Source organism: Mauremys mutica, chromosome 6 (genome assembly GCF_020497125.1).
Source record: "Mauremys mutica isolate MM-2020 ecotype Southern chromosome 6, ASM2049712v1, whole genome shotgun sequence".
Lineage (NCBI taxonomy): Eukaryota > Metazoa > Chordata > Testudines > Geoemydidae > Mauremys > Mauremys mutica.
Window position 1 is genome coordinate 88,882,136 of NC_059077.1, and position 22,221 is coordinate 88,904,356.

The 22,221-nt window shown below is 37.7% G+C and overlaps 1 protein-coding gene across 12 annotated transcripts in view; it reads left to right on the forward strand.

The window, feature by feature from the left end:
• Positions 1-22,221, forward strand: part of RFX3 (regulatory factor X3) — a 238,959-nt gene that overhangs the window by 152,263 nt on the left and 64,475 nt on the right. For 11 of the 12 annotated variants that reach the window (XM_045021039.1, XM_045021044.1, XM_045021043.1 and 8 more), the window contains 2 exons: positions 7,336-7,594; positions 20,002-20,076. In XM_045021039.1, coding sequence (XP_044876974.1) covers positions 7,336-7,594; positions 20,002-20,076 — 334 coding nt within the window. The remainder of the gene's footprint in view (positions 1-7,335; positions 7,595-20,001; positions 20,077-22,221) is intronic. The other variant, XM_045021041.1, reaches the window with a different exon arrangement.

The window sequence follows — 22,221 nt, forward strand, 5'->3', positions numbered from 1 at the left end:
TCTTCCTCTTCATACCATGTTTAATGCTTCAGATTGGTCTGCTCTTCTTAGAATTTCTGATGTTGCAAGAAACTCTTCCCAGTGAATTCTGAAAATCTTTTGCAGGCATTAACTCTGGAATGGGTTGATCTTCTTATCAGTTTCTGTTGTAGATTTCCATGACGCTGCTTCATGAATGAGGACAGACATGATGCCAGTGCTAAAAATTCATAGTTTTGTGTTAGTGCCAATCATACTACTTTTCCAAATCTTTTCAAATTTATGTAAGTTGTGCTGCTTTTGATATTCATTGCTTGATATATAGCATAGTGTCACCATCAGGGCACATCTGAGGTAAAATAACTTAGTTCTTTTGGTGTTTCTTCGTTGTTTTCTCCATCTACTTTGATGGTTGCTTTTAGGGTGTTTGATGGTCATATATTTTTGCCATTCCCTTGCTGATGAACAAGCTAACTTGTTGTCTGCGCCAAAAGCTGGGTCTTTTCTTCCATTACATGATATGTTGACTAATCAGGACAATGTCTGTCAAAAACAAAGTCATCAAATTGTGCTTTATAATTTGTCCATAAAATTCACTGCTTATCTTCTGTGGTTACTTTGCTCATGACGTAGTCAGTGACCAATGCAAACAATAGTGGGGGCATAATACAGCTTTGCCTTACTCCAGTTGTCACTACAGAGCATTGATTGATTTTTGTCACCATCTTTGACTGCACATTCAACATTATCATATAGGTCTGCGATTTAATCATTTTTGCTTGTATTCTCTCGTATGCCATAATTTTCCAAAGACTGTCTCTGTACACTGTCAGAAGCCTTCTGGAAATTTATAAAATTTATCACAAGAGGGGCTTGCCATTCTACACTTTGTTCTGTAATATGTCTGAGAACAACAATATGGTCTGCACATTAACTAGGTGGTCTAAAACCTGCTTGTTCTTCTGTAAGATGGAGATCTATATGTTTCTTAAAATGTTTTATAGGTGGAGAATCATAGAATATGAGGGTTGGAAGGGACCTCAGGAGGTCATCTAGTCCAATCCCCTGCTCAAAGCAGGACCAATCCCTAGACAGATTTTTGCCCCAGATCCGTAAATGGTCCCCTCAAGGATTGAACTCACAACCCTGAGTTTAGCAGGCCAATGCTCAAACCCCAGGATGATGATGCACATGATTTTCCTAGACACTGAAAGTAATATAATTTCTCTCCAGTTATTGTAGTTGGTAAAGTCACATTTCTTTGGCAATTTTACAATAAGGCCCCTCTTCCATTGGGTTGAGTTCTTTTCGTTATTCCATATTCTATCCAAAAACCCAAGGAAAGTCATAGATGGCTGTTTCATAACTTTTTAAGGTATCTCTCTGGTAATGTTATTCTCTCCAGCCACTTTCCCATTTTTAAGTTTACTGGTGGCTTTTCTAACTTACTCCATTGTAATGTCTTCTAAATCAATATCAAGCTCTGGTAGTAGGTCTTCATTATGTATTTCTAATAGTTCACTTGGACTTGGTCTATTTAAAAAAGCCTGAAAATGTTGTTCTCATCTTTTCCTTTGTTCTTGTTCTGTACTAAAGTACTGCATCTTTAATAGGGCTCCAATACTGCTAGAGTTTCCTATTTAGTGTTTGATTGTTTTATATAAAGTAGTAAATTCACCTCTTTGGCTGGCATCTTCAGCCTCTTGACAGATTCTATCAATAAATGCCTTTTTATCTCTTCTAGCAGTCCTTTTTATCTTTCTGTCTACAGCTCTGTATTCTTCTTGCTACTTGCTTGTCTCTTCTTGTCTTAGCATTCGTAAGTTTTTGCTTTACACTTCTTTTTTCCACTGTTTCCCAAGTGCATCACTAGACCATCCATACCTTTTAAATTTCATTGCTATTAAGACTGTCTTTGCACTTTCTAGATAGCATTCTCTGGTATCTTCCCACATAGTATCAGTGTCTTTGTTTTCTTCAGTTCAACTCCATGAGAACACTGAACTTATTCTTCAGTTCAAGCTGAAAAGCACTTTTTGTGTCTGGTCTTCTAATTTTGCACTCTAGATTCATGGCCTTTTTTTAACCTTCTTCATCTTCTTTAACTTGATCTTCAATTTAATGATACAAAGATTATGGTCATTTCCCATGTCTGTTACCCTGTATGCACGTACATCTGCAAGTGAGCTGCAAAACTTCCTTGAAATTGAGAAGCAATGTATCTGGTTCTTTGTAGTACCATTGGGGGAGTTCTGTGTCACTTTATGGTTTCTTTATGTGGGAAGGGACTGTTGCTCCACTTATCAGTAGATCATTTACACTGCAACTTTCTGCTAGTTGTTCACCATTTTGATTCATGTACAAATCCCTGACGCACTTGCTCATAACTTTATCCAACCAATTATTGTTACTTCCAACCTTTACATTAAAATCATGCATAGTCACTATGATATAATATTTGAGAACGTTGGTTAACACATCCTATAAAAAATCATAAAAATCAATTTTTTTCCAGGCTTTTCCTGGTTTGGTGCATAGCATTGTATGACTGTTACTTTGAAGAATCTAGTCTGAAAACAAGTTCCAATAATTCCTTAATTTAATGATTCCCACTCGCTTAGTGCCTGCTGAGTTTTTTTCAACTTTAGAATTTCTGTGCCAGCTTCATGGCTATCATCTGCTTTCCTACAGTAGATTATGATCTTATTTGTTTCTCTGAAATGTAATTTATTTGAACTTGTCCACCTACACTCACTGATAACAAGGACATCAAGATGATATCTGTCCTTTTCTTTTCTTACTTTTTTTTAGCAGTTTTAGTAGTTTCATATATTAGTCTCACATTCCAAAATCTGATTTTCATCACTGATCTGATCTTGACCCAAGGTACTTTTAAGGACACAGGCTTCCATCTGGGTTTGACCAATGCCTATCATATTCTTCCTGTGAAGCTGATGTCTTTTTGGAGCCTGTGACACACCAATATGGCTGCTGGTGTTCATTTCTGTACTATATTTGTTTTATGTGATGCACAATCCTAGGTCCACAGCTCCTCATTCATTATTTGGAATTATCCATATATTTTTTTACATCCACCATACTATATAGCTCAATGAAAAGTCCCTTCAGAAATGTTTACGTATGGTGTAAGGCTAACCTACATTTCAAAAATATAAGTGTAACTTCTGACAAACATTTCTACTTGCTCAGACTGGATAGTCCTCAAAAAAAGTCTAATGAGTAATTCTGCGTTTTATATTTATGCCCCTTTATTTCTTATGTGGAATAAAACTACAGAAAAATTAATAGGATTGCAAAGAAAGTCATTTTCCTCATTTTAAACATAGAAGTGTTGTGTACTACCCCTTTACTGTCAATGTAATATGTGCCAATCTTTCTAAAATATAAAATATAATTCTAAAAATATAATTATAATATTATACATAATTTTGATTATTTCAATTATTTTCCAAGAATTCTATTTGTAAGAGCGTGCTAATAATTAGCAATGTGAATTAATAATTCAATCTTTATAGTTTACAATTGGAGAATGATGATTCTGAAAACAAAGTAAAAGATGATTAACACAAAAATTATAGGCTCTCGAGTTCACACACATTCTCGAGTTCAGATTCTTAAGCAGCTTCAAAACTATCTAATTAGATGGCTGCCTTTTTTTTTTTTTTTTTTTGTAAAATATGCAGGGGCGGCTCCAGGCCCCAGCACGCCAAGCACATGCTTGGGGCGGCAAGCCGCGGGGGGCGCTCTTCCGGCGCCGCGAGGGTGGCAGGCAGGCTGCCTTCAGCAGCTTGCCTGCAGAGGATCCACTGGTCCCGCGGCTTCAGCGGACCTCCCGCAGGCAAGCCGCCGAAGGCAGCCTGCCTGCCGTGCTTGGGGCGGCAAAATGCCTAGAGCCGCCCCTGAAAACATGACATAACAGGAAGAAAATTCATTGCAGAGGAAGAAATATTTTTGAAGAAGACAATATAAGTAAAAGTGGTTCTAAAACTAAAAACAACCCCTACATACAAACATAAATACAGAGATGGTGCTCATCTAGTGAATTAGTAGTTCAAAGAAAATTCAGGGTCACGTAGAGTTAGGGTACTGGCTAAGGCATGACGGGATGGCAGGAGCACTAATTTATAGAAGTCAACAGATCAGAGTCTTGACATTTACATAAAACCTAATAATAGAGTCTGCTGGGAATAAATCACTTTCTCTGTGTGTGCATACACACAGTCTAAACTTAAGGGAGAACAATAACAAGATTTACCCTTTCTGTGTCAGTGCATTTATTCATGATTAATATATACATTTTCCAAAAAAAAGTATGAGAGTAGAAACTGAAGGATTTTAAAAAAAAATTAGGGTAGTAACAGTATGTAGGTGCCCCCAGTCCGTTGTTAGAAATTCAGCTGTGCAACTTTGAATTTATTTCAGTAATAGCATTACAGTAGTGCCTAGATTTACGGAATTCACAGCTGGATATCTGCTTTCTGTTTTGACGTGCTACAAACTCAGTCATTCTGTAAAACAACTTTTTTTTTATCCCCTGAAGTTTTATTTCTAGTAGTATTAATTTTTTTTTAATTTCTAGAGGAAAATGGTACGTAAACAATAAAATATAACAGGGCATGCACAGAACTTTAGTAACTGGCATGCCTGGTGATGCACAAGATTGAATGCTTCCAGCTCTCAAGAAGAGGTTTTATTAAAGAGTAGAATGCACATCCAGGAACTCCCTCCTTACCAAATATTTTTTCACTAGGTTTTTTTTTTTCCATATGATGCTACAGTCTTCTTAGATTGGTGGTGAATTCTCATGGCTGTTTTTAAACTTTTGAAATAATAAATAATAATAATAATAATAAAAAATCCTAGTTCTTATATAGTGCTTTTCATGTATAGATCTCAATAGACTTTACAAAGGAGGTTGGAATCATTTAAAAAAAAACAACAACTTTAAAAGCTACTTTAGAAGCTCCACCCTCTGATGACAATAATAGTATAGCACAAGGATTTAAAAGCATTAAAAAAATTTGAAAGTGAAGCTTCATAGCTTCTAAAGTGGCTCTGAACGACAAGGGAGAATCCCAAGAGAGTTCATGATGTCCACAGTGTAAAGGTAATTTAAACTAACAAGTTCTGGTCTGTGCTATTATCATGGCCTCATGTATTCTGTGATTCTGCCATTGTTTAAAAGCCAATAGATTGTAGAATCTAGAGAAGGCTAAATTATCACTGAGCTCTTGCTCTGCTGATTTGTTAATAAATCAAGTGTAAGTCTTTATTCTTTTTTTTAAAAAAAAATGTATTGTCATGGTCTGTAGTGCACTGCTCAGCAGCTGACCTGGGATCTATTTCTGATTCCAGTCTCTTAGACTGTTTTGTTAAGTCAGAATGCTCAACCCCTTGAGAGGAAAGGGGTGTTTTCTGCCTTATCCACGTGGACTCTTCTGAATAATTATAGAATAGCGTTGACAAAGTGCATAGAAAGTCTTGCCCAGGCCTTGTTGTCCAGAAGGATAGTAATTTTGGATTCCCTCATGCTGTGGTGTCTGGTTTCATGGTTTAATGTAGGCAGCATACACTGTCATCCAATTAACTCACTCTTCTGGAGAAAGCTGGAGGGCAGGAGGCAGCAGTCAGATAGAGGCACAGCTGGGACTAGGGTTGCCAATTTCCTAATCGCACAAAACTGAACACCCCTGCCTCACCCCCCGCCCCTTCTCTGGGGCCCTGCTCCCGATTAGCTCCTTCTCCCCTCCCTCTGTTGCACACTCTCTCCCACCCTCACTCAGTTTCACTGGGCTGGGGCAGGAGTTTGGGGTGCAGGAGGGGGGTGAGGGCTCTGGTTGGGGCAGGGATGAGGGATTTGGGGTACGGGAGAGGGCTCCGGGCTGGGGCAGAGGGTTGGGATGTGGAGGGTTATGGGCTCTGGATTGGGGGTGTGGACTCCGAATGGGGCCAGAAATGAGGTGTTAAGGATGTAGGACAGAGCTTCAGGCTGGGGCAGGGGTTGAGGTGCAGGGGGAGTGCGGGCTCTGGGGTGGGACTGAGGATGAGGGGTTTGGTGTGCAGTAGGGGGCCGAGGGATTTGGAGTGCGGAAGGGGGTGTGGGCTCTGGCTGCAGGTTGGGGTTGAGGGGGGTTTCAGGTGCAGGAGCAGGCTCAGGGCTGGGACAGGGGTTTGGGGTGCGGGAGGGGCTGCAGGGTCCCAGTGGCGCTTACTGCAGCTCCCAGGAAGTGGCCGCCAGCTCCCTGCAGCCCCTAGGCACATGGGCTGCCAGGGAGGTGCCGCATAGGGTGACCACACAGCAAGTGTGAAAAATTGGGACGGGGTGGGGGGTAATAGGAGCCTATATAAGAAAAAGACCCAAAATTCGGGACTGTCCCTATAAATCGGGACTTGTCACCCTAGTGCCTCATGCTGCCCTTGCGCCTGCAGGTGCTACCCCTGCAGCTCCCAATGGGAGCCGGTGCTCGGGGCAGGGGCAGCGTGAAGAGCCCTCCTGGCCGCCCATGTGCCATGGGGCTGCAGGGACCTGGCGGCTGCTTCTGGGAGCTGTGCGGAGCCAGGGTAGGTAGGGAGCCCCTGCTGTACCACCGACTGGACTTTTAATGGCCTGGTCAGCAGTGCCAACTGGAGCCACCAGGGTCCCTTTTCAACTGGGCGTTCCGGTCAAAAACCGGACACCTGGCAACCCTAGTAGGGGGACAGACAGGAAGTAAAATATGAGGTGCACAGCTGCAGGGAAATGGTAAATTCTGTGACAAAAAAAGCTGAATTCCATGGCAACTTGGGAAAATGCCAAATTGCTCAGCCACAGAATTTCAAAGTGACTCTGATTAAGATGATTGGGGCAGGTCACACTTACCAGAGCTACTGCTTCATGTTCTCTGCAGACACAGACAGATGACACTGCATTGGGTTTAAACCCAGTTCACATTTTTGAGATTTTCTCTGCATTAATAACGTCTAGAAACACAATTGAAATCAATCAGATTCTGGGACACAGTCCTGCCACAAGAGGGTGAATTCTGCAGCAAATTCTATGGACAAAAACGAAAATTGCCAAATACACAGGGCCCTGTCTATGCTGAGGATCTGAAAGGTCAGAGTTCAAGCCCACCTGATGATCCATATGGGGGAAAATACTTATTTCAATACTTAGTCATGGAAGTCAATTACTCAATGCGTAGATATTGCAAAATGTTATTGTCAGTGGGGGCATGGGTTGTGCACCAGTCTTATTTAATTTGATTGCAACTATTGTATACTCATTTCCACAGTGATAATATTGCACTCAATAAAGAAGACAAATAAATACCTTTTTTTTTTCTTTTCCTAAAGCCGAACAACAACTTACCCTTACACAGAAACCCAGATGTATAGCCAAAACACCGGGGGGAATTACTTTGATACGCAAGGAGGTTCTGCACAAGTGACAACAGTGGTCTCATCTCATAGTATGGTGGGCTCTGGAGGGATTCAAATGGGTGTCACAGGAGGACAACTCATTAGCAGCTCTGGAGGGACCTATCTGATTGGCAATTCAATGGAAAATTCTGCTCATTCAGTGACTCATACAATGCGGGCCTCCCCAGCTACAGTAAGTATTCAGATCTACATGAATTTTTAGAGCAAGTTTCCTGGTCCCTGTTGTGCTCTCTTATGATTATGTATGTTTCCTGTAACCGAAATAATATGTTTGAAAAAATAAGTAATTTTGGCCCCCATCCTGCAAACACTTATAAATATGCTTAAATTTGTGCATATGAAGAACTCCAATTAATTCATTGGGCTGTTCATGTGCATAAAGTTGTGTGCATGCTTGAGTATTTGCAGGATCAGGTCCTTAAATTTTTGGACATGTGTTTTCCTACTTTCTGAAAAAGAAAAAAAAACATTACCTTGCTAGGACCACTTTGTTTATATAATTGAATTTTATAACTAATATCTTAACCCTACAGATATATGTAACTTCTTTGCTTTCATTGGATTTTCTAAATCCAGTTTTGGTATTTATTTTGTATCATTTCTCAAAATAGTCACCACTAGTTCTGAATAGTTCCATTATATTAACTTTTAGTATTGTTCTGCTTGTTGTTAATTATTATTTATTATTTCTGGTAATTTCCAATTATTATTTCTGATAACTCCCAAAGACCCCAATCCTATGAGGATCAGAGTCTCATTGTACTAGGTGTATTAAATATAGATGTCAAGAAGCATTCTGTTACCACAGTGATGGGCGACCTTAATGTATATAGACAAACAACAAGGCAAACATGGTCCTTTCCCATAAGAACTTAATCAGTCCTGATTCTAATTAAGAAAAAATGGTTTAAATTTACTGTATCCTTCCTGAATAGCCATAGTGTACATTTTTTACCCACTCCTTGAGGATATTCTGCCCTGATTATGGACATTAGAAATTAAAGGACAAGATAAATTATGAAAAGTGAAGTAGAAAGAGCAAACTGAAAAATGTCCTAAGGAGAAGAATAGCGAGATGGAGCACGACTAAATAGTATTTATATATTAGCGCAAAAAGTTACTAAAAAACAAAGGGATTTTAGTTTTGGAGACAGAGGAAATCAGTAAAAATCAACTAATATGTCAACAGTTGAAGCTGTATGCATTTGAAATGATGAGCCCATTACTGTGGCATCAAATAATGCAAATGATCTTGTAAAATAACAATTAATTGCATTAATATAATCAAGGACTAAATGCAATCTGGGTTATTAAAAGTAAAAGGTGTTATTCCCCCCCTAACATTGAAACTATATGGTATTGTGAATTCTTTTGTTGAGAACTGTTATGAATGAAAAGAAAAAACGTAAAGAACTGTGAATAATAGCCTAAGTCATGTTATATTGGAAAATTAAGAGAACAGAGACTCAGCCTGCAGCAGGAGTTTTGTGTATGTTTTTGTGATCACTAAAGGAAAGGGATTATATGTTGCAGCACTTAACAGTATTTTAATTTTAAAAGGTGGTTCTTAGAGTGTCACTGATAAATCAGATTTATTTAATTTAAAAGCCTCTGATCATATATTTTCCCTTTTCATGGCTTTTATATAGAACATTTTGCATTAGTTCCTTCTATAGCCCAATTCAATAAAATTGAAGAAATTCTGCACCATTGCTCTTACAACCAGTATGAGCCCTAAGATTACAAAATAGGGGCAGAACTAGAGTAGTTTCCTGTAGGCAAAAGTGAAGAGGAGGGTCTTCTCCACTGAAGTAAATTTGACAAGAGATGTTTCTAGAAAAAAAATTAAATGGCAAATATTTTCTTGTGTTCTCTTAGCTATTATTAATGGCTTTACATTTGAATAAAAACGTCCCCTCTTTACAACTCAGTAGCAAGAAAGCTACCTGATCATACCAGTACAGATATAATCTTGTGTTTAACAGGATGATGCCATTCTGTTGCCATAGAAAATAACATGTCATAAATTCAGCAGTCTGAAGTGACAGCAGAATAAAATAAGTGGAAAAGATGAGCTCAGTAGGGGCAAACTGTTGATTAAATGTAAATAGCAAACATAACTGGAAAAAAATATTTAAGAAAATGTGAAGAGTACTGGACTTGTATTGAAATCTGGTATACTTGAAAATTTTTACTGGTCTGAAAGTCCCATGTTAAATTTTGCAACTGCAAACCATATTAGAGTTTTTTTCCAAATATGGAGAAGCATATCTCGATATTTACAAAGGATTTTATAATATAATCTACAATTCAACAATTGTATTTGCCAGGGCAATTTTTGATTCACATATGACACATTGTCTTTGAAAAAATGTATCTTTTAAGAGCATAGACAGTTTAAAATGTGGTTTTTCCAGCAATTATTTTTTTAACACATTAAGACAAGCAATATTTTTCTCTGTTTAGTGATAATTTTGAACAGAAATAATTGGCTTGCAAAATAAAATACATTTTTAAGGTAAATATCTATCTCCATGCCCCTGCTCTTGCTTCATGTGTTTAAAAAAGTTGTCTTAAGCATATGGTGTGTTCCTGTGTACATTACTATAGCAGGTTTGTTTTAGGAGTGCAGAAAAACAAGTACAATTAATAATTTACATTTGTAAAATTGCTCTTTTATCACTACAATAATATTTTTCCTCTTACTTCCCCCATCTTCAGAAGATATCTTGCATTTGTTTGATTAAGGAAACTGAATAAATTGCAAATGCATTTCTTGCTGCTAAAATGTTAAGCAGGAAATTGCAAAATGGTGTATATATATTTTTTTATTACATTGGGCACTTGGTATATATGGGTTCAACTGATTATATACAAGGGTTTGACTGAAATGTAAAAGGTTCAGCTCAAACTGTTAATTGATCTGAAATACGTACTGAGTTTTAATTTTACTTGGAAGCTAAGAATAAAGCAGCCAATCTTTAGCAATAAAGTACAGTGTTTTTATATGCATTGCCGACTCAAGCTCAGATAGCTAGAACTCATTTCACTTGTGACCTTCATCTTAATTGCATCATCATAACGCTTTTCTATACTTGTCTAAAGAATTCTTTTGAGCGATCTAAATAACATGTATCAAAGCTGTTTGTCATTGTGATAAATATGCAGCAAAGTTTTTCAAGCCTTTGAATCAATTTATATAATTTTCACATGGAGACAAAGGAAACGGAAGCAAATGAAACTTTGCTTACTGCCATTTATGTGCTCTTATCATAACCTCTATCACTTTTGTCATATTGGTATCTAATTCTGTTTTGTTACTTGTACTAAGCAATTTTATTTATTTTGCTGTCATTCATCCCCATTCATCAAATCACAAAGCTTCTGTAGTAATTAACAGTTTAGTTTTATGAATAAAATTTTAGCTAGTCCTGATTTTTAAAAAAAGATTAGATAGATTAGTTTTGGTGTCATAATATGACATTAAAGGGATGCTGTCAAGTTAAAAGTCAATTTAAAAGAAAAATAATCTGTGTTACTAACAGTACCTTAGATTATTAAAAGTGTGGAAAAAATCTAAAAAAAATCAGTTTATTTTTCTTCAGATTTGCTATTTGTTTACTTATTGTGCTCTTCAACAAAAATAGACTAGTCATTGACAGCTTTTCTTTTATTTTTGTTCACTTTCCCTTTATGGTTCTCATGTATCAGCATAATCTTGAGATGTATCATCATCATCATGGCAAATCCCAAAGGGATGTAGCCTTCTTGCAGATCTCGCTAAGTCATTAAGATGATCTGGCTGGATGTTGAGTTTATGTTCATCATTGGCGATCATATCATGCCATCAGAGCTTTTGGCAACAATGTGATCACGAGCTGTCTAGTGGCATTCCTTGGTACACATACTTTGTTGGTTTTCTCCTGTAATGTTTGAGGTCTATTTAAATAAAATAAAATTATATTTTGTTTTGAATCATGAAAATATATTCATATTTGCTTTTGTAAAACTTTTACAAAACATAAATATTGAGCCCACAATACTTGACAGTGCCCGTCTCAGGTTACAGCGGGAATTCTGTTAATTTTTTGATTATCTAGAAAATATTAGGAATGAAGAAAGTTTGTTAGAATTCATGTTACTCATTACATTTCCTCCATTGGCATTCCTTATTTCCATCAAACACTTAGCTATTCTGTTTAGCTGTAATAATTTGCATTTTCCTAGTTATTAAGAATAGTTTATGTACTAAAAAGGGTATGGCAGCCAGACCCGAGATGCAGCAGTAGTGTGTGACGGTGATATGAGTGTAGGCCAAGTTCAGTTGAGATTAATAACATTGTAAAATTGGTACATTTGGTTTGAGTGTTTAGACAGGTCAAGAAAAGACTCCAGTTGCATTGTTGCAGAACTCTCTTCCCCTTAGTAGTTGATTGTTATAGTGGTATTTACAACGATGTTGAAGAAGGCTGCATGTTCCATCCAAGGTGGTGGATGAATGAGGTAGGAGTTGCTGAGGGCTGTAGAGGTTCAGTAAAGACAAGAAAGTACCGGTAATAGGAATATCAATAGCTGTCTAAATGATGTAAGTTGAGTCTCCAGACAGTCTGCCCATACTCAAATACATATGCACTGTCCCTGTGATAAGAGGATTATTTTACAAATATTTTTCTGATGTCAAAACTTAAAACAATTTATTTAGCTACTTAACAGTAAGTGTGTTGCAATGCCTGTTAGCCAATGAGAGGCTCCTGTTTGTCAGTCCTGCTGCTTCTAACAAGTTTTGGGATTGATCAGCAAGCAATGTGGTGCCATGCATAAAAGGCATCACCAAGCACAAGCAGTCTTCCACTCACACTGCTGGAACATTTTTCACAGTGTAGAGAGCCTTTAGTCCAAATCAGAAAGCACATAAAATTAAAACAAACAAATAACTAAAAATATTTTGAATCTGCATACTTATTATTTATTGTTTCTGGACCACAGTATTCTAGGCACTCTCCAAACATAAAAGGAGGCATGGTTCATATCTGAAAGAGCTTATGGTAGTAATACATACTGTTAATGGCACAATTAGAATTATTTTTTAAAATATATAAACTCATCAAGTGTCAGTTTTATTTTAGTCTGGGGTGTTTGTGTTTTGGGGGATGGTTTGGGATCACTTTTAATGTATCCAAACAATTCAGCCATTCCTAGGTGAAATCACTTTTTTTTTTAAAGTTGGCAGTTTATAGCTGTACATGCTAGGGGAAGGCAAACTAATTCACATAAAATATTCTGCCACAACTTTTTTGGAGTGTTTTTATAGCTTGAACTGAACTTCTTTCCTTTCTCACTTCTGATTTCCCTAAGGGACTGAATCCAGCAGGGCTTAAATACTGGGAGATAATGAGAGGGGAGGACTCCTGCCTCATACTGAGAAAGCAGGAGGATCAGCGAGTTATCTTAAGTATCTATACACAAATGCAAGAAACCTGGGAAACAAGCAGGGAGAAATGGAAGTCCTGGCACAGTCAAGGAATTATGATACGATTGGAATTACAGAGACTTGGTGGGATAACTCACATGACTGGAGTACTGTCATGGGTGGATATAAACTGTTCAGGAAGGACAGGCAGGGCAGAAAAGGTGGGGGAATTGCATTGTATGTAAGAGAGCAGTAGGACTGCTCAGAGCTCCGGTATGAAACTGCAGAAAAACCTGAGCGTCTCTGGATTAAGTTTAGAAGTGTGAGTAAAAAGGGTGATGATGTGGTGGGAGACTGCTATAGAGCACCAAACTGGGGGGATGAGGTGGACGAGGCTTTCTTCTGGCAACTAACAGAAGTACTAGATAAAGGCCCTGGTTCTCATGGGAGACTTCAATCACCCTGATATCTGCTGGGAGAGCAATACAGCGGTGCACAGACAATCCAGGAAGTTTTTGGAAAGTGTAGGGGACAATTTCCTGGTGCGAGTGCTGGAGGAACCAACTGGGGCAGAGCTCTTCTAGACCTGCTGCTCACAAACAGAAGAATTAGTAGGGGAAGCAAAAGTAGGTGGGAACCTGGGAGGCAGTGACCATCAGATGGTCAAGTTCAGGATCCTGACACAAGGAAGAAAGGAGAGCAGCAGAATACAGACCCTGGACTTCAGAAAAGCAGACTTTGACTCCCTCAGGGAACTGATGGGCACGATCCCCTGGGAGATTAAAATGATAGGGAAAGGAGTCCAGGAGAGCTGGCTGTATTTTAAAGAATCCTTATTGAGGTTGCAGGAACAAACCATCCCAGTGTGTAGAAAGAATAGTAAATATGGCAGGTGACCAGCTTGGCTTAACAGTGAAATCCTTGCTGATCTTAAACACAAAAAAGAAGCTTACAAGAAGTCAAAGATTGGACAAATGGCTAAGGAGGAGTATAAAAATATTGCTCAGGCATGCAGGAGTGAAATCAGGAAGGCCAAATCACACTTGGAGTTGCAGCTAGCAAGAGATGTTAAGAGTAATAAGAAGGGTTTCTTCAGGTCTGTTAGCAACAATAAGAAGGTCAAGGAAAGTGTGGGCCCCTTACTGAATGAGGGAGGCAACCTAGTGACAGAGGATGTGGAAAAAGCTAATGTCCTCAATGCTTTTTTTGCCTCTATCTTCACAAACAAGGTCAGCTCCCAGACTACTGCACTGGGCAGCACAGCATGGGGAGGAGAAAGAATTGATTCAGGACTATTTAGAAAAGCTGGATGAGCACAAGTCCATGGGTCTGGATGCGCTGCATCCGAGGGTGCTAAAGGAGTTGGCGGATGTGACTGCAGAGCCATTGGCCATTATCTTTGAAAACTTGGAGGTTCCAGATGACTGGAAAAAGGCTAATGTAGAGCCCACCTTGAAAAAAGGGAAGGAGGAGGATCTGGGGAACTACAGGCCAGTCAGCCTCACCTCAGTCCCTGGAAAAATCATGGAACAGGTCCTCAAGGAATCAGTTCTGAAGCACTTATAGGAGAGGAAATTGATCAGCAACAATCAGCATGGATTCACCAAGGGCAAGTCATGCCTGACTAACTGGGTCTGTGGATGAGGGGAAAGCAGTGGATGTGTTATTCCTTGACTTTAGCAAAACTTTTGATATGGTCTCCCACAGTATTCTTGAAGGCAAGTTAAAGAAGTATGGGCTGGATGAATGGACTATAAGGTGGATAGAAAGCTGGCTAGATCGTCGGGCTCAATGGGGTAGTGATCAATGGCTCCATGTCTAGTTGGCAGCCGGTATCAAGCGGAGTGCCCCAAAGGTCGGTCCTGGGGCCAGTTTTGTTCAATATCTTGATTAATGATCTGGAGGATGATGTGAACTGCACCCTCAGCAAGTTTGCAGATTACATTAAACTGGGAGGAGTGGTAGATATGCTGGAGGGTAGGGATAGGATATAGAGGGACCTAGACAAATTAGAGGATTGGGCCAAAAGAAATCTGATGAGGTTCAACAAGGACAAGTGCAGAGTCCTGCACTTAGGACGGAAGAATCCCATGCACTGCTACAGACTAGGGACCGAATGGCTAGGGGCAGCAGTTCTGCAGAAAAGGACCTAGGGGTTACAGTGAATGAGAAGCTAGATATGAGTCGACAGTGTGCCCTTGTTGCCAAGACGGCTAACAGCATTATGGGCTGTATAAGTAGGGGTATTGCCAGCAGATCGAGGGACGTGATCATTCGCCTCTATTTGACATTGGTGAGGCCTCATCTGGAGTACTGCGTCCAGTTTTGGGTCCCACAGTATAAGAAGGATGTGGAAAAATTGGAAAGAGTCCAGCAGAGGGCAACAAAAATGATTAGGGGGCTGGAGCACATGACTTGTGAGGAGAGGCTGAGGGAACTGGGATTATTTAGTCTGCAGAAGAGAAGAATGGGGGGATTTGATAGCTGTTTTCAACTACCTGAAAGGGGGTTCCAAAGGGGATGGATCTAGACTGTTCTCAGTGGTACCAGATGACAGAATGAGGAGTAATGGTCTCAAGTCACAGTGGTGGAGGTTTAGGTTGGATATTAGGAAAAACTTTTTGACTAGGAGGGTGGTGAAGCACTGGAAAGGGTTAACTAAGGAGGTGGTGGAATCTCCTTCCTTAGAAGTTTTTAAGGTCAGATTTGACAAAGCCCGGGCTGGGATGATTTAGTTGGAGATTGGTCCTGCTTTGAGCAGGGGGTTGGACTAGATGACCTCCTGAGGTCTCTTCCAACCCTCATATTCTATGATATTTCCCTTTGGGATTGAGGCATGCACAGAGCCAGATCTACAAGTCCCTATGTGAAAGCTTGAAGATTTGTGTTTCTGAGTGTGGTGTACTCTTAGATATATTAGCCACAAACTGTGAAAAAGCCAACAGCAGTGAAACCCAATGTTGAGTTTAGGGTCTTTCTGCAGAAGAAGGGAGAGAAAGAACTGGCACATTCAATAGATGGCTTAATGGGAAGTGATGAGTTGGCCAGCCTTTTAAGATGCCAGTAAAGGAGAGTAGAAAGCCGCCAGTCCTCTTCCCAGAAGACTGGATTATGTCAGGTGGGAAGCCAGGCCTACTGGGGAAAGTTGTCTGTTTTGGAGAGCTGAGGCTAAAAGTTTGAATGAGTTTTGGATAAAAAAACTTAACTTTCTAGATGTTTTTCTAAACCCCAAACTTTCTGGATATTCACCAGTGCCTAATATTTTAAGTATGTACATACCTTATATAAAAATGATAATATAATGAAGTTTTATTAATCAGTCAATATGTATATCCTTGTGTGGTTTCAGACATATTAAGGATGTTCAGTTGCAGCAGGTTTTCTGACCAGTAGCAATTATAAACTTTTGATTGTGATTGATTCTGCTTATTTTTTTAATTGAATTAATCAATTTTAAGAAAAATAGTAGGTTTTTAAGGCTTATTTATATTTTATTTAAAGTTGACACTCAGAGAAGACTCCAGAGACCATCTTCTTCAGAGAAGATTTTTTTAATATATTTTTATAATTTTTATTTCTTTTGAGGATATATTTAAAAAGCTTTTGGTCTACCATGCTTAGAATAATTATTTCTCTCCATCTTCCATTTATTTTTTGTCTGCTTTAGCAAAAGTCTTTATAATCTGTTAAAGGCTCCACTACTGCTGTGGAGAATCCTGACAGAATCTCTCAAGTTTAATTCTTCTGTCTGTTCAAGTCTGGGCTATTCTCTCTTGAGATGATCACTGCTGCTTCAGGCCTCTTTGATCCCAGGTCAGCCTGTCAACCTAACTCACCTCACTGGCACCACTTCCTTTTCAAAGAACCGTTGATGTATATTTTGTGCTTTAAAGGAGACAACTTCACAAAGATAAAAAAAAAGTATGAGCCAGATCAGCTGGGAGGAATAATTTAATCAAAAAAATGTGAATGATGAATGGTAATTCTTTAAGAACACTTTACTACATACCCCAAAAGCCAGAATCAAGGAAGAAGGCCATATTGACTAAAAAAAAAAAACCAGCCTGGTTTAGAAGGGGTGTGAAAGCAGCTATAATTTTTTTTTTAAAATATATATATAACAAATGGAAGAAAGGGGAAATTCTTAGTAATGAATATAAATCATAAGCTAGGAATTATAGAAAATTGATAAGGGAAGCAAAGGAACATAAGGAGAAATGTATGGACAGCAGTGTTAAGGACAGCAAGAAGGAATTTTTAAAAAGTATATTTGGAACAAAAAAGAATCCTAACAATGGTATTGGTCCAGTGGAAATGGTAGAATTACCAAATATCAATAATGATGCAGAAAAGGCAAAAGTGTTCAATAAATATTTGTTCTGTATTTGGGGGAAAAAACAGATGATGATGTCACATCCATTCCATTAGTGTCTCAAGAGGATTTTAAACAGAGCTACTGAAGTTAGACATTTTAAAATCAGCAGATTCAGATAACTTGAATCCAAGAGTTTTAAAAAAGCTAGTTGAGGAGCTTGCTGGATCATTAATGTTGATTTTCAATAAGTCTTGGAACACCAGGGAAGTACTAGAAGAAAGCTAATGCTGTGCTAACTGATAGGTCTGACAATGTAATCATCAAATGGGTGTGTTTCTGGTGGCATCTTGCAGGGATCAATTCTCAGCCCTATGCTATTTAACATTTTTATTAATGACCTGGAAGAAAACATAAAATCATCATTGATAAAGTTTGCAGATGACACAAAAATAATGGGAGTGATAAATAATTAAGAGGACAGGTCACTGATACAGAGAAATCTGGATGGCTTGGTATGTTGGGCCCAAGCAAACCGCATTTTAATATGGCTAGATGTAAATGTATACATCTAGGAACAAAGAATGTAGGCCATACTTAAAGGATGGGGGGACTTTTTCCTGGGAAGCAGTGACTCTGAAGATTTGGGGGTCATGATGTAAAATGAGAGGAACATGAGCTCCCAATGCGATGCTATGACCAAAAGGGCTAATACAACCCTTAAACATATAAACAAAGGGCATCTCGAGTAAGAGTAGCGAGATTATTTTGCCTCTGTAATTGGGCTCTGGTGCGACTGCTGCTGGAAAACTACATCTAGTTCTGTTGTCCACAGTTCAAGAAGTATGTTGATAAAAGAGAGGGTTCAGAGAAGAGTCATGAGAATGATTAAAAGATTAGAAAACATGCCTTATAATGATAGGTTCAAGGAACTCAGTCTGTTTATCTTAATATGGAGAAGGTTAAGGAGTGACTTGATTACAATCTATAATTACCTACATTGAGAATAAATATTTAATAATGGGCTCTTCAATCTATCAGAGAAAAAGTTTAACAAGAGTCAATGACTGGAAGTTAAAACTAGACAAATTCAGACTGGAAATAAGATGTACATGTTTAACAGTGAGAGCAATTAATCATTTGAACAATCTACCAAGTGTCATGATGGATTCTCCATAATAGATCATTTTGAAATCAAGAGTGGATGCTTTTCTAAAAGATCTTTTCTAGGAATTATTTTAGGGAAGCTATGTGGCCTCTGTTGTACTGGAGGTCAGACTAATTGATCACAATGGTCCCTTCTGGCTTTGGAATCTACGTATCTGTGAAATACTCTAACTCAACCAGAAGTTACAGGCTTGATGCAGGAATTATGTGGTGAAACTCTATGACCTGTGTTATGTAGGAGGTCAGACTAGATTATCATAATTTAGCAAACATTTTTTGTTCTTTAGCCTTGTCAAAATTACGTCATTTGCTTTATAATCAGACATTAATTTGAACACTTTACCTTAATAAAAAGGGCTTGCATTTCTAAAAGAAAAACAACTGTCTGAAAGAGAAATGTAATGTTAAAGATTAAGAAAAGTACCTTTTTAATTAATGTTGCAATAAAATTATTACTGTAACAAGGGAGAAGTTAATTTTGCATGTGTGCTCATAAAGTCTAATACATGACATCTGAAATCTTTTCTATTTCAGTTCATATGTGTATTGTTGAACTCTACTGATGTTTGTAAATTAGACTGGAAAACCTGTGGGTAATATTGTAATACGTAAGGCAATGGTGGGGGGAGGCTCAATAAAAATTGTCTTTCGGGAAAAAGATAAGTGTCTTTAAACTTAGAGTTAGTTTTGAATATGCTATGTTTTTGTTTTTTCCATTTTACAAGGCTAATTAATTTCTCGCTATTTCTACTGCACACTGAGTGAACATGATTATCTGTCCTCTTACTGAACTCTAAAAAAAGGGTGTGGGTGTGGGAAGGTGTTTCCATGAAAGCTTTTCTATTTTACATCTCATTGCCTCTGTCATTTCCAATGTTTTTTCTCTGCCATAGCCACAGTTACACTTAATGCAGAACTACAATTACTCTGTAATTTTACTCAATAATACTACTATGGAAGCAGCCAAAAGTGACATTAAGATCCAAAGTTATGAAAAAAAGACTGGGCAGGGGTCTTTACACATTTGCATTAGGAATAATACTGCTGTATATTTAAGGGGTTATATATAATAATAATTTTCATCTTAAAAGGTAAAATTATTCCAAATAAATTAGAATATTTTCTCAGGGCTGAAACTTGCACTATGTGCACACCCAAAACTTCCATCAACTTTACTGAGATCTTTGGATGTGTAAAAAAAATGCTACGTCAGGGAAGAAGAGTAAAATCTGGCCTCCATTGAAGCTAATGGCAAAACTCCCATTGAATTCAGAGCATCTAGGAGTTTACTCTAGGTATTTGGGTGCAGAAAGAGAAAAAATGTTGCCTTTAGTATATATCATTTCCTCCCCACCCCCTGCATTTGGTTAAAGATACTGAATGTTCAGACTTTTTTTATATTTGCATTGTGACTTAAAAATAAATTTTGTGCTTGTTTTATTTCTTGAGCAGAGAGGAGGGTGAATTGTGGATTTTCTGAGGGCCTGATCCTTCAGTGTGTATTAAAAACAAAATGCCTCCCAAAGTCACAGGGTCTCCAGAAACAGGCAGTTAATAGAATTTGTTCAATAACCTGGACTGAATTTTAAGCAATTACTGTTGAACTTTAAACAATCTATCAAAGTTTCTCTGGTCAGCCTTTTATTACTATCTTGTCTTGAGCCCTTTTTTTAATGACATCTATTATCAGATTGAAATGGCGATTGAGACACTGCAAAAGTCTGATGGTCTGTCCACTCACAGAAGCTCTCTTCTCAACAGCCATGTAAGTTGCCTCTTCTTCATGTAATCTAATCTCCTGCTTTGTCTGCATGCTTAATCTATCTCTAAATGCTTGTGGGGTTTTGATTTGTTTTGTTTTGTTTTTTGTTTTTGCCTCTTAATCTACCCTTCTCAGTCACTTGTAATCTTATACAGCATCTCCCATGGCTATGTTTTGTCAGGTGAAATGTCACTAAATACATATATATTATTGAGGTCATCGTTTCCTAGGTTAGGTATGTCTGCAGGTGTTACCACATTCTGAGTTTCACAATAATGTAATTGTGAAAATAATGATTGAAAAATTCTTAATTATCTGGGGGTGGGAGGGTGGTTGATATTTAAGATAAAATTGGCTACTAAAAAGAATCTGTGCACTGTATAATAATTTTTGGGGGGTGGAGCATGCAGCATGAATATGTAGTATCTTTTGGATTATTTTAGAGAATCACATTACTTTATTCTGAATAATGAGTTTATTGAAAATGGCAAAAGAATGCTGAAGGTCCATAAAGTGGTGTTGGTATTTCTGTTAAATGACTTATACAAGATGTTGCCTCCATGCGCTGAAAAAATGAAAACAATTGATTACTCTGAAAGCTGGAGATATGTGTTGCTCTTTGTGCCTCTTTATTTGGTCTGAATTCAAAAATCTTAAAAATAAGAATTTTCAGTAAGAATAACTTTTGCCTAAAGTGGTTGTTTGTATAAAAGCAGCATTTTAAAATATAGTGGTAAAGATATTAAATGTAACTTTTGTATAGAGGTAGAAAAGGTCCCAAAGCTTAATTTCTAATTTATTGTATATATTATAAAATAATTGCCAGCCCAAGTTTTCCCTGAAATGTCTTTCCAGCTGGTAAAAGTTGCTTTATTTAAATTATATTATTTGGCATTTGTATATGTTCCCTCCTTATCACATATTAAGGCTACTAATCAAAACTGATTCTATGCTGTGATCACGCTTTTGTATTCTCTACCACAGAAATGGAGAATAAGGAACTAAATCTCAATTTCATAAGTTTATTTTTGTAATATCAATTGAATTTATGACGGTTGACACAATAATTTAGAAATAAAACCAAAGCAATTATATATTTTGTTCTGAAAAAGTCCCATAATCTGAAGCTGAAAAACCAATAGTTTTGTGTGAAAGTTTCCAATCATGATGGCAAGAAGCAATAGATGATTGATTCTAAAACACCTGGAAGAGAAAACAACTTTAGAAACTGCTAAAATTGTGGGCAGAGAGATTGACTAGCGTAAATGTGATTAAGACTTTTAAATTCTATCTTGGATGTTAAAAAGAAATGTTGTTTTGAAGATAGAAGGCTGCCTCAGAAATTGCATTATCAGGGTTAATTAGATACCATGCTGAAGAGATCATAACCTTGGCAAAGGGCCAATGAATGTTAAAACTGGAGATATGGAGAGCTGATACTTTGTCTTGAGTCCCATATGGAAGCACATCATATCTTAACATCATATCTAACAAGAGCTAGATGATAGGCTGTTTACCTTGGGTAACTTTATTCCGTTATTTACATATAGACGTATATAGTTATATGCACTATTTACAAATATCTTACTGCTAATAATATTTACATGTACCCATTACACAACATGTCACTACTTTTTTCTTTTGTTCCTTTAATTTGGGTATTATTTCAAATTTCAATAAAAGACCAGTATGTAATTAGGCTAGGGCTATGTCTTTGATTCTGTATCGGACACACAAACATATTTCTTTGATATGATAGTCTTTGACAGCCCCAATCACCCAAGTAAGAAATTGATGGAAAATGGTTGAATTTATTTTATAGTTTGCCTATTTTTAAAACTGTATTTATTTTGACTTCTGACTCAAATTAGTGTAACATGGAAGAAATTTGTATGTTTTCTTCCTATTTCTCAAACTACCCCTCATTTTGATTTCCAGAGGTCTGAGCCAAAGCACATTAAGTTAAAGTAGAGACACTTTTGATATAAATGGGCTTTGGATCAGGCCTGAAAAGCTGTGAATTTCATTAGTATTACCTTTGACATTACAAATGTTCTATTCATCAATGACAAAATCTTAAACTCTCAAAAATAATAGCCTGCTGATTCGGCTTTCTGTAGTACTATACCTCCATTGTTAGCCGTTCTG